We start from the raw sequence: 16,914 nt of genomic DNA on the forward strand, positions 1-16,914 counted from the left end.
AAGCAATATGTGCCATCATACTTTTTTCCTAATTGGTCAAACAAGAATTCTTTTAATATAAAAAGGTATGAGATTGAAGTTTCATCTATTGATTCGATGTTGTATTTAAAAATTATAGCATATTTTTCTTTTAAGATAAAAAACTTGATTGTGTAAATTGCTATATGGTAAGAGCAACACTGACATGTAGTGAAATTATAGCCAGTACATGATGTTTTTCTGTTTTCATTTGATCAAACACAGTATTCGGACTGAAAAAAAATATTATGTAGAACAAATCATAAAAATTCATATCTTTTACTTGGATTATTTGAATCGGAAGTTTACTTATAACTATTGACTGTTGATTTCATTTAAAAAGAAAAGTTGATGATAATGATAATGATGATGATGAGGTTGAGTTTAAAGTCTAATGGCAAACATATTATGTATATCAAGACAAGTATATGTTAATGTGATTTGAATATGAACCCTGCTTTTCACTACACCGACACATAGGGCCAGAGTTTTAAAGTGCTAGTTCACAGGATAAAAAGAAATGGCAGTTTCAGTGCAAGTTGTCTTCAGTTAACACCACTTTTACTGCCATGTTTTAAAATCCTTGTAGTGTGAATCTTTTGGTTATATTTGATTGTGTTATTATATTTTTCCAGGTCTTCCTCCCGACACACTGTCTGGCCATAGAGACAGATTTCTATCCATGTATAAAAGGTAATTAACTACTTAAATTAATTCCTAACCCTTGGTCCGTTATTGTAGAATAATTACAAAATAGAAATAATTGTTTGTTGATGAATGTAGATGTATTATAGTATAAAAAAGTCATTTTTATGCCTCACCTACTATATGTGTGATATGGACACATTCTTGTTTAGAATTGGATTTGCATTTAAATTTTAATGTTAAAGAATGGACTTCAGTTGATCATATGCATTCTTAAATTTATAATGTTTTTTTGTAACAACTGTATTTATAGAAATAGATAACTCTCATTACCTATAGGCAAAAATTTCATAAAATTTAGTAAAGATTTTGTCATCCCAAACTGGTATTTGATTTCATGTTCTGAGTTCATTGTTCTAGGTATAAAATACTTATCCATGTATCTTTCTAATTTCAGATTAAAACAGTTTTATTTGAGTAGTAGTAACCTTCAATATTTTAAAAATCTAGTCCAAGTTCCAGGTTTGCCTGATGTAAGTACAATTTTAAAAATCTTGTGTAATTACAAAAATTGTTCATTATTTATTTCATGAAGTCAATTAATTTTGAAATTAATTCATTACCAATACTTTCATGGTATAAAAAATCATGAATACATGAAAAATAGTAATCAAAACATTATGAGGACAATGTCATTTACTGATAACCAACCATCTTTGGTCAGCCATACACAACTCATTGAACAAGTAACAAATTGAAATGTTTTGTATTTTCAGGAACCTCCCAACTTTTTAATAGCATCAGATTTCAGTAAACATGTTAAACCTGTGGCTGTGGTACCAGATGAACCAGAACCAGAGGCGGAGCCAGAGATAGAAGTTGAGGATTTGATTGACACGTCAGTCTCACAACCACCTGTACAGGTAATGTTTTTTTTTTCTCTATATGAAAAAAAATCTTAAAGCAATCTTGAAGTATGCTGTTGATTAAAAAAAATGCCAGTAGAAACTAATGCATGTTGATTAAGTATTTGTAGAGTCAAATTTATTTATTCAAATATAATAATCAGATGTATTTTTTTCTAATCTTCCCTTTTTTGATAAAAGTTAGACAAGATTGATCATGTACTCAAGAAACGAATAGATTCCCCGTTGAGGGACTGTTCCATCTTAAATTACTCAAAACTTGTAATAAAGATGCAGATTATAACAGTTATTATGATGACTATACAATTGTGAAAAACTGAGCACTGATCATGCAAACACTATTGAATAAGAGAGGATATTATATTATTTCAGTCAACATAAATTAGATATATGGTCAACATCCATAAAACATTGATCTGCTGTCGTACAAAATCATTTCAAAATTAGGCTTGCACATCAATTTAACTACATGCATTTGCACATCATTTGTACTTTTCAACAAATGTGGAGTCATCTTTTTGGTTTCATTGTTAGTTATGAAACCTCAGAATCTGACCAATTTTCACCACTATTCAATGGACTTTCCAGTAACAATAGAAAGTATTCTGATTAAGATACAGATCCTTTATCCACTCTTCACTTACACAGATCAGAAAACGCTCAGTTCTATTTTCTGTTCTAAAGACCTTGTAGGTAGGACTTGCATTGACTGATGTAATAATTTCCAGAACAGAAATTAGAATCAAATGTTATCAGAACCTTGTAAGCAAAGCATTGACACAAGATTCTTAATTTAATTAAATTTCAATAGAAAGCATATTTCATTTGTTTTATATATGACGATAAAAGTAGGATTCAAGATTCATGGTACATATTTTCTTGGAGGATGAAAAATATATTTTTTAATTACAGGTGAACAACTTTGGAAATGGTTTTCCCGAAGTGGATGAAAGGTAAATAACATCTTTGATATTAATATAGTAGTAGTTTGAATTCAGTATAAAATATATCTTAGACAAAAAGTATTGGTCTGGACATTTAAGCACATCAATATCTTAGTTATACAGTAATAAAACTGTCATAAAATTGGCCACACTCAATTCATAATCATAATTTTACAGTGCATTGATTGCAACAGAATTGATTCTGTTGGCTTGTTTGCTTAAACTTTGATTTCATCATGAATATGTATGAAATATTTCCTCTGAATATGCAAGAAATATTTCCTCTGAATATGCATGAAATATTTCTCTGAATATGCTTTCAATATTTCCACTAAGTATGCAAGAAATAGTTCCACTGAATATTTATGAAATGTTTCCACTGAAAGATAAGCAAACAACATCAATGGATCACAATAGAGCTGATTAACTTGTTAAAAAAAATTATTCATTTGGCATTAATTTTTCGTGGATTTTGTGAATTACAGAAACCAGTGTATTTCATGTTGCCCTATATGATAAAATAATTTCACCAAGATTTAAGATCTCATTAATATTTAAAAAGAAAAACTCAAACAAAAAATTTGTTTTTAACATTTATTAATTCACTTAAAACTCATTTTTGCATTGTGTTCCGATAAAACCATAAATATATCCAATCAGAGTAATAATGTTTGTTTATCAAAAAAGGAGATGTGGTCAAGTTTGTCTAAAGTTGACTTGTGTAAATTGTTGTGTGTCTGTTGCTTGTTGATTTTTATAAATGAAAAGTGATCCCTTTTATTTTAAAAACTTATGAAACATTTGATTACAGAGATCATATAATAGAAAGATTAACAAAAGAAATCCATTATCTCAGATCAGAGATAGAAAGATTAAAATTAGAGGTTAGTAAATAATATAAATATTTATGCACAGTATAAGTTATAGAAAATTTGGTAGAATTAAAAGTGTTTTCTTTTTACAAGTAGACAAATATCTGTCATATCTACACTGGAATAATGTTTTTTTGACAGTTAAGGATGTTCGCTACTCTATTTCAAAATAACAAGCTTTTTAAAAGACTGTTATAAATTGATAGTATATAAATGAAGGAACTGAAAAAGCAGACAAAAATGAAGGGTCTGTGTGCTTGTTTTCGAGAAATAAGCCATTGAAAATTTGGTGGGAAATGATCCTCTCTAGGTTTTTCATACATTTAACATTGTCACCTTTTTTCTTTCAAAAACAATGAAAAAATAACAAGGATTTTATAAGATTTTCAAATAAGGATTTTTAAACTACATGTAATAAAATTCTGAAAAGAAAAGTAGGGGTTAGCGGGCAAAATTTTTAATGGCACTACATGGATAAAACCAGAGGATTCCGAATATCTGGTAAAAACATCAAAAACAAGAGGAGCAAACATCCTTAAGGTGTTTAACATTTATGAGAGTAATGAAATACATATCATTCTATGATAAAACCATGATAGTAGTAACAAAACTGGGAAGCCAAGATGTCGCATGAATTAGTACAAAGATTGAGTTTTAGACTGATAAGCCAGTAAACAAATAAATTTGTTTAATTTTAGGGTGTTTCACAAGCAATTTTTATCTGTTTTGTAGGACCAGAAGATTTTATCAGCACAGAAAGAAGAGATAGCCAGATTAGAGAAAATATTATCTGAGTTACGATTGTCTGCAGATAGGTCTTTAAAAGTTTGTATTATTTATACATATCTATGTGAAAAAATTACTTATGAGTGAATTTTCAGTTAAATTCCAATTGCAAGACTATGTGTATTTATAAAGCTAAGAAACAAGAGGTACCTGCATAAAAAAAAAACCCAAAACACTTAATTAATTTTATAGTTCTTATGCGCTTCTCTGGATTTACCTTCATCGGGAACGCTCAAAGCCAAATATTTGAAAGCCAAGAATGTAAAAGTACTGAAACATGTGAAGAGCTATATAACCAAAAGGGGCTAAAAGTTATAGCCAAATCTAGGTTCAAATTTGCCTAAGGGAGCTGTAAAATTGTTCTTACATCCATCCATACTTTGTATCAGCACCCCTTAATCAGTGATTTGATTTTGAGGATTTTAATTACCTAATACCATATTGCATTGGCCATTTTATCTTCTAATTTGATTCGGTGATTTTGTTATGTTAACAAATGAGGAAAAATATCTATGCCAACCCATTCATGATTGTTGGTTGCATAACATCCAGTGGCAAATATTTCTTGCATGTTCAGGAGGACCAACACATCTACACTACTGACTAAATTTCATTAAAACTGTTACAAAAATATTCAGTACTTTGTAGCATTTTAGATCTCCATATTTCAATCTCAATTTTTTGGGGGTTTCCCATTCCAAATCATGGACCATTGTTTCTACACAAATAGGAGGAATGGGGAAGGGACTCTGAGCTTTGCTCATAGTTTAACTTGTTTAGTTTAAAAGGAAACATATTTTATTTGATCAAAACAAAATAGATTAGACACATGAAAAACATACTGATGTATATGTAGTATTCTCTACAGCAGAATATACAGCAATAATTAAGATATTGTTTTTTCAATTTTTCTGTTATTTCTGTAACAGTTTTATTTAGACATTTGAGGGTTTAAAATGGAATTTCAATTTTTGTGTTTATTTTTGAAGTAAAATTTAATGACAATTGTTTTGTTTTCTAGGATAATGATGAATTGAAGAAGAGATTAAAACAGACAGAGACGGTACATGTTGGTGCTGCTACAAAATTAGCAGATGCTGAAAGTAAGAAATCATTGTCACATGTTCTAAATTGCAATATTGTCTTAGTATTGATTTTGTTTGGACAATGTTGATAACTTTCATGGCATAGTATATGGTCAATGCCAGCAAATATTAGAATACAGTACAGTTATTACCTAATTGTGGTATAAATGAAAGAAGATGTGAGGTATATTCTAATGAGACATCACTGTTAAAAGAACTATGAATTAAAATGTAAAAATGTTTTGTTTATAGTTGTTGAAAGGGCTAGTTCTATTCTTCATTTCAAATTTTCTGACTTTATGAAAGAATACTGGGAGTATTATTTAAAAGCTTAATAATTAGACTTTTTAGAAGTGCAATGAAAGGTATAGAAATAACAATTTCATTAAAAATTCTCAATTTTATAGAAAAAATTAAAATGAAAAACAATTTAATGGACACAAAGTTGCCAGTTATGTAAGAAGTGAAAAAACTCAACACATATACCAGGCTTATAATTTTGAACACCAGACATGTATTTTGTCTCCGAATTAATATATTTTGTTGCTTTTAGAACATGCAAAAGGATTTGAAGATAAGTTCAAGAAGATGAAAGATATATATCAGAAATTAAGAGAGGAACATGTCTCACTATTACGAACAGTAAGTTGTATATTGTTATCTGGCAAACTGAATAAATTAATTATTTAAATGTGTCAAGCGTTATATCAGATAGGAGAGGGTAAAACTTCACACAATTTCACTATTTCAAAAGATGAGGTCCATAAATGATTTACCAATATAAAATTGTGTAGTTGACCTGTGTTTTTCATCTGCTAGGCTTAAGTTACAATATGGTTATTCTTAAGTACGTACAATTAAAAGTTGCGATTTTTTTTAGGTTTTAGAAAATTTTAATTTCAGCATGTTTTTACTAATACAGAGTTTTTATTTATTTACAGAATGCAGAAGTAACAAAAAAATTAGATGCAGAAAAAAGAACTGTTGCTGAAAAGGAACAATTACTGAAGGTGAGTGAAGATAATGAAATGTATCACCAAGAGATTTGGAAAAGACAAAAAAAAAAACATGACCGAAAGCATTACAAACAGAAATCAGTTGAACATATTTTTGAGGAGGGGGATGTCAGTAGAAATGACACTTATATAAGTTTCACATGCCATTGTTCTAAACATTTTTCAAATGGAGATTTTGTACCAGATATGGAAAACATGTATTTACAAAATCACTTGCTTTGTTTTAGAAAAATCTACAATGATGTATTCATATTTAAATGAAAAATGGCATTTGGTAGTTTTTCAAACCATGCCAACATTTCCTTATGTATGACAGAGTTTTGATATCGTTTAAATTATTTGAAATCATCATGATGACAAAACACAGAAAAAAGTTAAAAACATTAAAACAAACAAAACTTAACCTTGAGAATACAAAATACAACACCTTAAACAAAAGCTGAGTATATATGAAATAAACGAGTGATCAAATTTTGTTAGCAACATATTTTTTTACTCTAAAATTTAGGTCAATAGCTTTTTATGCCCCCGCCGTAGCGGTGGGGGCATTAAGTTTTACCCTTGTCCGTCTGTACGTACGTACGTACGTACGTACGAACGTCCGTCCGTACGTCCCAAAATTGGTTTCCGTTCTCTAACTTGAGTTTGCCTCAACAAAATGTTATGAAACTTATACACAATGCTTGTTACCACAAAACACAGATCAAGTTTGAATTATGGTGACGTCACTTTAACCGTTCTAGAGTTATGCCCCTTTATAAATGGAAAAATTGCAAAATTTTTAGTTTCCGTTCTCTAACTTAAGTTTGCCTCAACCAAATGTTATGAAACTTATATACAATGCTAATTATCACAAAACACAAATCAAGTTTGAATTTTGGTGGTGTCACTTCAACCGTCCTAGAGTTATGCCCCTTTATAATTGGAATAATTGCCAAATTTTTAGTTTCTGTTCTCTAACTTAAATTTGCCTCAACCAAATGTTATGAAACCTATACACAATGCTTATTACCACAAAACACAGATCATGTTTGAATTTTGGTGGCGTCACTTTAACCGTTCTAGAGTTATGCCCCTTTATAAATGCAAAAAATTGCAAAATTTTTATTTTCTTCTAAATATCAAGTTATTTTTAAAATTGGAGTTATCGTCCTTTGTCCATGATTATAGTTGAATCAACTACAATCAATGCTTTATACAATGCAATGTTTAATTTTGACTTTCACTGATAAAACACAGATCAAGTTGAATTTGGGTAGTGTCACTTTAACCATTATTGAGTTATGCCCCTTTATAAATAGAAAAAGTGCTGAATTTTTAGTTTCTGTTCTCTACTTAAGTTAGCCTCAACCAAATGTTATGAGACTTACACACAAAACTCAGATCAAGTTCAAATTTGGGTAGCGTCACTTTTACTGTTCTTCAGTTATGTCCCTTTATAACTATATGATATGCAAGCGGGGGCATCATCTGTGTCCACATGTGGACACTATCCACATTTATTTCATAATGTTTATGAATGTATTAAATATTACATCTATTTACTTATCATTTCAATTTAAGCTCACCGGGGCCCAAAGGGCCCCATGTGAGCTTATGCCATCACTTGGCGTCCGTCGTCGTCTGTCGTTGTCATCATCTGTCGTCGTAAACTATTTAAAAAATCTTCTCCTCTGAAACTACTGGGCCAAATACCTTCAAATTTAACTAAATGTTCCTTAGGGTATCTTGTTTATTAATTGTATCCGAAGTTTGTATCCATCGACAAACATGGCTGCCATGGCTGAAAATAGAACATAAGGGTCAAATGCAGTTTTTGGCTTATATCTCAAAAACTAAATCTTTTAGAGCAAATGTGACATGGGGTAAAATTGTTTAATTGGTCAAGATCTATCGGCCCTGAAATTATCAGATGAATCGAACAACCCATTGTTGGGTTGCTGCCACCGAATTGGTAGTTTTAACAAAATTTTGCAGTTTTTAGCTCACCTGACCTGAAAGGTCAAGTGAGCTTTTCTCATCACTTTGCGTCCGTCGTCCTGTGTCCGTCGTCCGTAAACTTTTACAAAAATCTTCTCCTCTGAAACTACTATGCCAAATTTGACCAAACTTGGCCACAATCATTATTGGGGTATCTAGTTTAAAAAATGTGTCCGGTGACCCGGCCAACCAACCAAGATAGCCGCCATGGCTAAAAATAGAACATAGGGGTAAAATGTAGATTTTGGCTTATATCTCTGAAACCAAAGCATTTAGAGCAAATCTGACATGGGGTAAAATTGTTTATCAGGTCAAGATCTATCTGCCCTGAAATTTTCAGATGAATCGGACAACCCGTTGTTGGGTTGCTGCCCCTGAATTGGTAATTTTAAGGAAATTTTGCAGTTTTTGGTTATTATCTTGAATATTATTATAGATAGAGGTAAACTGTAAACAGCAATAATGTTCAGCAAAGTAAGATCTACAAATAAGTCAACTTGACCAAAATGGTCAGTTGACCCCTTAAGGAGTTATTGCCCTTTATAGTCAATTTTTAACCATTTTTCGTAAATTTTTGTAATCTTTTACAAAAATCTTCTCCTCTGAAACTACTAAGACAAATTTAACCAAACTTGTCCACAATCATCATTAGGGTATCTAGTTTAAAAAATGTGTCCAATGACCCCGCCTGCGAACCAAGATGGCCGACATGGCTAAAAAATAGTACATAGGGTAAAATGCAGTTTTTGGCTCATATCTCTGAAACCAAAGCATTTAGAGCAAATCTGATGGGTATAAAATTGTTCATTAGGTCATTATTTTCAGACCAATCAGGCAACCCGTTGTTGGGTTGCTGCCCCTGAATTGGTAATTTTAAGGAAATTTTGCCGTTTTTGGTTATTATCTTGAATATTATTATAGATAGAGATAAACTGTAAACAGCAATAATGTTCAGCAAAGTAAGATCTACAAATAAGGCAACATGACCAAAATTGTCAATTGACCCCTTAAGGAGTTATTGCCCTTTATAGTCAATTTTTTACAATTTTCATAAATTTTGTAAATTTTTGTAAATTTTTAAAAGTATTTTCCACTGTAACTACCGGGCCAAGTTCATTATAGATAGAGATAATAGTAAGGAGCAAGAATATTCAGTAAAGTATGATCTACAAACACATCACCATCACCAAAACACAATTTTGTCATGAATCCATCTGTGTCCTTTGTTTAATATGCACATAGACCAAGGTGAGCGACACAGGCTCTTTAGAGCCTCTAGTTTGTTATTTTTTTGAATATTATTATAGATATATATAAACTGTAAGCAGCAATAATGTTCAGCAAAGTAAGATCTACAAATAAGTTAATATGACCAAAATTGTCAATTGACTCCTTAAGGAGTTATTGCCCTTTAAAGACAATTTTACACAATTTGTTCATCAAGTTTGCTAACATTTAAACATCTTCTCCTCTGAAATACAGGTGAGCGATTCAGGCTCTTGAGAGCCTCTTGTTTAATTTGTTAAAAGTACTTTCATTATATTTAGAGAACAAACTTTTATTAGTAATTTTAAATACCAAGATATTTCTGTATATTTAGGTAACTACTGAATTAAAAATTTTAATTTTATGTCACTAATTGTTTATAGACGTTGATTCTTTTATGAATACAATTTAGCTGTACTAAAACAAATGCTTGCATGTGAAGTTAATGATTGAGATTTAGATATTTTATTAATACAAAACTGAGAGAAGTCAACTAGAGGTACAATTTTGTTAGTTTTTGACTTGTACCAATCACTTCTTTGCCCATGAAAACCAAAAGCATGTCCATTAAAGAGTGCATGAAAGAAGTCGAGAGTGCATGATACAATAAAGATTGAGAAAAATAAAAGATGTACTGGCCTCAAACACTGCTAAATAAAGAGAGTTTGTAAAGTTGTTACAATTTAGTTTCGCTTCCACTGTTATGAAAATGAATGTAAGTAGGTTGTTTCTGTTAGCAATGAAAAAAAAAAATGGTGATTTGTCAGACATTAATTAAATCTGAATAGATCAGTCTCTTGTAATTGTTCCTGAAACTAACATTTTTTGCATTGTGAATGTGACTTGCATGTTGCATGTTTTTGATTTAGGAATCAAAATCAGAAATGGACAGAATAGAACAAGAGAGAAAGGTGATTCAGGAAAGCTTGAAACAAAGTGCTGACCAGACCTCATCCCAGCTGGCCATGACAATGGCTAAAAATACAGACTTGCAAACAGACAAAGAGGTTGGAATGTTATATTGTGCATGGTCTTGATTTAGAATGTAAATGTGCATTAAAAATGCATGGTTTAATATTGAAAACCCCACACACATGAATTAGATTTTGATGTGCATGTGACATTATCAGCTATTTCGTACCAGAAGCATGTAGTTACTGGTACCCTACAGCTATGTCTGATGTGACATGCACATATTTACAGAATCCAGACTTAGTGAAGAAAATGGAGGACATCCATATTGAGGTATATTTTAAATTTTTGATTGTATTGTAATACAAGTTGATGTTTCATTATCAAACTCACTGTCGGGAGAGGGTCACACTCTTGTAAATAACCCTTGTAACAACTGCTTGAGGGGAAGGTAGTTTCCTGTTACAAGGCAAATTTTCTGCCCCATCCAACAAACTTGTTTTACAGTGGCTCTCCAAATATGATGCCCTTTCCTCTGGTCAACCCACTTTGCAGACCCTACCGTTTGTATTAATTATTGCTATATTGAATATGCTAGAAAAATTTGCCACTGGTCATTAAATCAACAATCAATCAATCCAAAGGGCTAATTACTGTGTTTAAACAGGTGTATAGTACATGATATGTAATAACTAAACTCTGTCGAGAGGTTATACCAAACTGCTTTCCATGATATAACAGTTATGTTCTAAACTTTCTTTCAGAAATAGTCAATTAAGAAGTGTACCATGTTGCCTATAGTCCTCCGCTAATTTTTATCACAACACCTGTTTATATTTAACTTAAACAGAAAATTCACAACTACTTGACTTACTGCATCAGTTTTGCATCTAGGATTAGACAACTTAAAAATGGCTGAAAAAGTTATGAATATGTTAAATGTCATTACAAAAAAGGGATCATTCAATATTCATAAGGCATGCACATAACAAAAAGTAAAAAAAAAAAGACTGGACAGATCACGGGAAAGACATTTTGTAATGAAAATGGAACTGAGCTGAAACTTTGAAGGTCAGTTTCACCTAAGAAAGTAGGAAACTTTTCAGTCGTTTTTATTTGGGAAAATTGGAAACTTTTTAGTAATCACTACAAAATTTATAAACACCAAATGTTTGTCTTATAAATGAAGTTATTTCAATCTGACATTTTAATTTGTGGTAAAGACCACCTGAAGTAGTATTTACCCAGAGAAGCATAATTTGAAAATGATTTTGGTGGTTTTTTTAGGAACCCCCTTTCTGGATGAAATAGCAGACTGTAGTTTAAACTTATTTTCCCAATCATTGAATGTAAATAAGGTATTAAAATCACAGATGCATTATTTTACATTCGGTTATTATCTTTATCAGTAAATTTAACAAAAAATTAAAAATTTCAGCATTTAGAGAATCAATTAAAAATGTTGGAGGACACTAAGTCTAGTTTAATGAACCAGTTGCAAGCATCTGAAGAAGAATGTTCTAATCTGCAAACACAACTAAATGAATTGGAGGATGAAAAAAGGACACAGGAGAGTTCTCTAACAGGGGAAATAACTACTCTACAACAACAATTTACAGCATTGAAAATAGAAAAAGAGTCTTCAGACACTGAACTTGATCATCAAATACAAGAATTAAAGGTATTTGAATGTAATACCTTTACTGAATAGAAAAGACTGTCTTATCATCATATGTTTATGTATTTTTTTTTTCGATTCATCACATTTTGTTGGTTATGGTTGTTAAATTAAAATATGTATGTTATCCATGGTAGTATGAAAATGGAATTGGAATTAATAACATTTCCTATGACATTTCATTCTGCAAAATAGTTCCTTACTAGTATACTACACAAGTTTGAATAGAATAAATCTTTATTTAGGTTTAGGACCTGCATGTATTTTCTGTAAAACAGCACATGTTTGCTGACACCATATTAAACCATTACCAGATTAATATCAATCAATTAAAGCAAGCTGATTATTTTGCAAGTTTATATATCAAACTGCATAGAGTTTTTGTGACTTGATGCTGTTGTGCACCACTTAAAAAAAATGTTATCCAAAAAGTTTGGAGATTTCCTGTATATTACATAGGTGGTCTTTCAGTTTATGAGCTTGATTCACTGTTTTTCTGGTTATATCTCAGATTTAGGATATAACTGTATTGTATTTTAAGCTCCAACAGCATCAATTGGTGATTTGATGGTCGCAAATTGAGTTAACTGGTGACGTGTTAGTGGAGCATTAAACAGGTATTTGCGACCACCAAATCATCAATTGATGCTGTTGGAGCTTAAAATACAATATTGTTATCTCCGTTCTACAGAAACTGACAGAAAACAACGTCAAATCATACATTTAAAATCTGTCATACGTCGTCTGGGCTTGCGCGTACGTTTTCATAGTATCAATTGTGAATTGATGCCATGAAAATTGGTGACGTTATCCAATCAAAATGAAAGTTACAAACGATGTTGCATTAGAATATGCCGTAGCAGACACTTGCACACAAATATTTGTGTCTTTATAAATGAATGTCATAGTCATATGTTTTATTTTCCAGACTAAATTGGAACAAGAAATGTCAGACAAGAAATCCTTAGAACAACAGCTTAGACAACAGATATCAGATTTAGAATCCAGACTTAGTCAAAGTCAATCAGAAAAACAGAATACAGAACAAAAACTATCAGGAGATATAGATATGATACATAAACAGTTACTGGGTAAGATATAGATATGATACATAAACAATTACTGGGTAAGATATAGATATGATACATAAACAATTACTGGGTAAGATATAGATATGATACATAAACAATTACTGGGTAAGATATAGATATGATACATAAACAGTTACTGGGTAAGATGTAGATATGATACATCAACAGTTACTGGGTAAGATATAGATATGATACATAAACAATTACTGGGTAAGATATAGATATGATACATAAACAGTTACTGGGTAAGATATAGATATGATACATAAACAGTTACTGGGTAAGATATAGATATGATACATAAACAGTTACTGGGTAAGATATAGATATGATACATAAACAGTTACTGGGTAAGATATAGATATGATACATAAACAATTACTGGGTAACAATTACTGGGTAAGATTGGTTTATAGATATGATACATAAACAGTTACTGGGTAAGATTGGTTTATAGATATGATACATAAACAGTTACTTGGTAAGATTGGTTTATAGATATGATACATGAACAATTACGGGGTAAGATTGGTTTATAGATATGATACATGAACAATTACTGGGTAAGATTGGTTTATAGATATGATACATAAACAATTACTTGGTAAGATTGGTTTATAGATATGATACATAAACAGTTACTGGGTAAGATTGGTTTATAGATATGATACATAAACAGTTACTGGGTAAGATTGGTTTATAGATATGATACATGAACAGTTACTGGGTAAGATTGGTTTATAGATATGATACATGAACAATTACTGGGTAAGATTGGTTTATAGATATGATACATGAACAGTTACTGGGTAAGATTGGTTTATAGATATGATACATAAACAATTACTGGGTAAGATTGGTTTATAGATATGATACATAAACAATTACTGGGTAAGATTCATTATTCATTAACTTTAATTTGACAATGTTGAATACTGGTCATGTCCATGTGTTATAAAGATTTTTCTGTTGGAAGTGAGATATTATATTTCTCAGGTCAAAATAGTCCCAATTTAAGCATGTTGAATTTTATTGAACATTTGTTAGATGTACCATCATTTGAATATTTTTCTTGCAGATGCATCCATAAAAGAGGGAAAGGTCATTATACAAGATGCTTTAGATCAGTTTGAAAATCCTACACACATAGCTGTTAAATGTACAGCAGGTAAGTGAATTGAAAAGATTACATGTATGAGAGATTCATCAAATGCAGATGAACACTTGGAAGAGAGAAGACAAATACAAAGTGTGCATGTATATAAAGAAGAGTCATGGTTTTCATAGAAGTAACAGAAAAATGACATGTATTTATGTAGAATTAGTATAAAGTTTGTAGGAAGATAGTTGTTAATTTGCTACATTGCAGAACCGTTTTTCATGAAGTTCTGGTTGTTAAAAATAAATATATTGTGAGTGGTTGTATCTTTTGTATATCTTGTGTTTAGAATTTTCAAAAGTGACTTCTGACACTGTTCCTCTCTTTAATATGCATATTAAATTATGGAACACCTTAAAGTAAGTGTAACAGGTTTTAATTTATGTGTTTGATAATACTTTATAAAGTTTGCAATTTTTTGTGTTTAGAATTCCTGTTAATGAGAACAGAACCAGTGCTATCCAGTCTGGAAACAATTAAAGGAATGCAGGGAAAATACAACAGTGACAGAACAGGTATACAGAAATCCTAGATAAATTTTCTAAGCTAAACTTTCAGCAAAAGTTTGAACCCTTAATGATACTTTACAGTAATCAATACCATTACTGCTTCTTGTTAACTAAGAAGATATTGTCAACTTGATTCAAGGTAAATATCTGCATATTATACCCAGTTAACAAGTGATTGCAAAACTACAAAAAGCAATAATAATTTCAAAATCAATAAGATATTTCTCTAAAAGACTTTACTTTGAATGTTATTAAACACATATCATTCAACTGTATGAAAATGTCACTACATAAATGAAAACATTATCGTTTCAGAATTAGCCAATCTTGTGAAAACAATCACTGGATTTTCACATCACTATGGAGACTGTGTGATTCATGGTATTGCTACAACACACTCAGCTAACCTTGAAGCAGGGGAAGGTAAGACTTAATAAATGTTTTCGTGTTTCCTGCATCAGAAAAAAATTAGGGTCCATAGGATATTTTTCTTATAGAAGTATATAAAGAAAGGGATCATGACTTTAAGTGTTGATCTGATGTTTTGCCAAAAAAAATTTCATACTGTTAACAAAGTGGAAATAGTTTGGTAATACAAAACCTAAAAAAAAAAATTAGATTGTTGCTGTTATAATGAAGTAGGTATTTGGTAGGCGTTCGTATATCAAATCTACTAAAAATTTGTTGATGAAAAAAGTATGTTGTTCCTTTAAAAGCCTGAATTTGTTAATTTTCCACAGGTAATTCTATTCCTTTGAATAGTGAAAAAAAAAGACAGCAAAATGAATATCATAAATTGTATGTAAAAGTGTTGCCCCAGTTATTTACTGTAAAAGACATATTCTGACACTTTAATATTTCTTATTTAAACAAATAAATAATTTTGACTTAATATATAAATTCTTTGAAGTATAATTTCTTTATATTTTACAGAGTTAGGGAATGCCTGTAGAGAAGCTGGAGAGAGTGGACTAAAGGTGCTCGATACATTAGGAAAAGGTAAATACATACAGGGTATTGAAAATAGCAGGAGAAAATAATTTTGTCAAGCCTACACATATTGTTCTTGATATCGTTTAGGTCTACAAATTGTATTATTTTAGTGTTTATCTTGTTCATCTCTTCTAATGATATTATGGTCCATGAACTTAGGAGAGAAAATTTAGTGAAAATTGAACTCATTATATCTCTTTATTTCCAAACAGAGATTGGGGGTCATGTGTTACACAAATTTGGTGTATTATTATTTTTGTTTTACTCGATTTTAAAAACAATCATATATTTAGGACTGTTTCAATTCTTATTTTTAAATGTCTGTCTGGAATATATTTTATGAGGACTTACAATATTTTTTATCTGATTAAAGAATGCAAATAAGGTTTTGTGATCTTGTTGGCTGGACTATTTTCCCTGTCACAGGCATACTTCTTGAGTAATTATAGAGGAGGAGTAATTATTGTTAAAACGAGTCTGAGTAAGATACTGTGCACAAAGCTAACAGTGTAGACTTTGGGGATGTAGAGTTTAGCAGCTAAAAATGTACAGTGAATTGTTAACAGACATAGAACTATTTTTTCAAAGTAATTTCTCATGTTTAACTGGTTTTTCAGCTAAATATTTTAAAATGTAAATATGTTTCAGGTGCTAACATAGAATCTGATGTCAACCTTGCTGTACAGTGTGTAAAGAAAATGATAACACTAGCAGAAGATCTGGTTCCTAAGTCTGTGGAGATCAAAGAGAAGGAGATTGGGGACTTGGTGGATACCGAGATGCAGTCCACAACATCAGCTATTGAGATGGCTGCTAGGAGAATAGCTGTAAGTATGAAAGAGTTTTTGAGGTGGACGAAAGATGTGGGTGAACTTCAATGAGACAGCAACCAAACAAAACTTTATGAATAAATTTAACAGAAATGATAGAAGATTTTATTTTTACCCGCTATCTTCTTTTGTTAATATAAAAATAAGAAGATGTGGTATGATTGCCAATGAGACAACTCTCCACAAGAGACCAAATGACATAGA

At 30.8% G+C, this 16,914-nt stretch overlaps 1 protein-coding gene across 8 annotated transcripts in view; it reads left to right on the top strand.

Moving 5' to 3' along the window:
* Positions 1-16,914, top strand: part of LOC127711426 (huntingtin-interacting protein 1-like) — a 47,865-nt gene that overhangs the window by 16,190 nt on the left and 14,761 nt on the right. For 7 of the 8 annotated variants that reach the window (XM_052217470.1, XM_052217472.1, XM_052217474.1 and 4 more), the window contains 17 exons: positions 654-711; positions 1,121-1,196; positions 1,440-1,586; positions 2,502-2,542; positions 3,345-3,417; positions 4,138-4,230; positions 5,213-5,294; positions 5,830-5,918; positions 6,218-6,286; positions 10,408-10,545; positions 11,889-12,131; positions 13,057-13,219; positions 14,298-14,387; positions 14,807-14,893; positions 15,203-15,310; positions 15,821-15,886; positions 16,529-16,707. In XM_052217470.1, coding sequence (XP_052073430.1) covers positions 654-711; positions 1,121-1,196; positions 1,440-1,586; positions 2,502-2,542; positions 3,345-3,417; positions 4,138-4,230; positions 5,213-5,294; positions 5,830-5,918; positions 6,218-6,286; positions 10,408-10,545; positions 11,889-12,131; positions 13,057-13,219; positions 14,298-14,387; positions 14,807-14,893; positions 15,203-15,310; positions 15,821-15,886; positions 16,529-16,707 — 1,802 coding nt within the window. Of the gene's footprint in view, positions 1-653; positions 712-1,120; positions 1,197-1,439; positions 1,587-2,501; positions 2,543-3,344; positions 3,418-4,137; positions 4,231-5,212; positions 5,295-5,829; positions 5,919-6,217; positions 6,287-10,407; positions 10,546-10,741; positions 10,784-11,888; positions 12,132-13,056; positions 13,220-14,297; positions 14,388-14,806; positions 14,894-15,202; positions 15,311-15,820; positions 15,887-16,528; positions 16,708-16,914 lie in introns of all 8 variants that reach the window. The other variant, XM_052217476.1, reaches the window with a different exon arrangement.

Source organism: Mytilus californianus, unplaced genomic scaffold (assembly GCF_021869535.1).
Source record: "Mytilus californianus isolate M0D057914Y unplaced genomic scaffold, xbMytCali1.0.p SCAF_8, whole genome shotgun sequence".
In the NCBI taxonomy this organism is placed as follows: domain Eukaryota; kingdom Metazoa; phylum Mollusca; class Bivalvia; order Mytilida; family Mytilidae; genus Mytilus; species Mytilus californianus.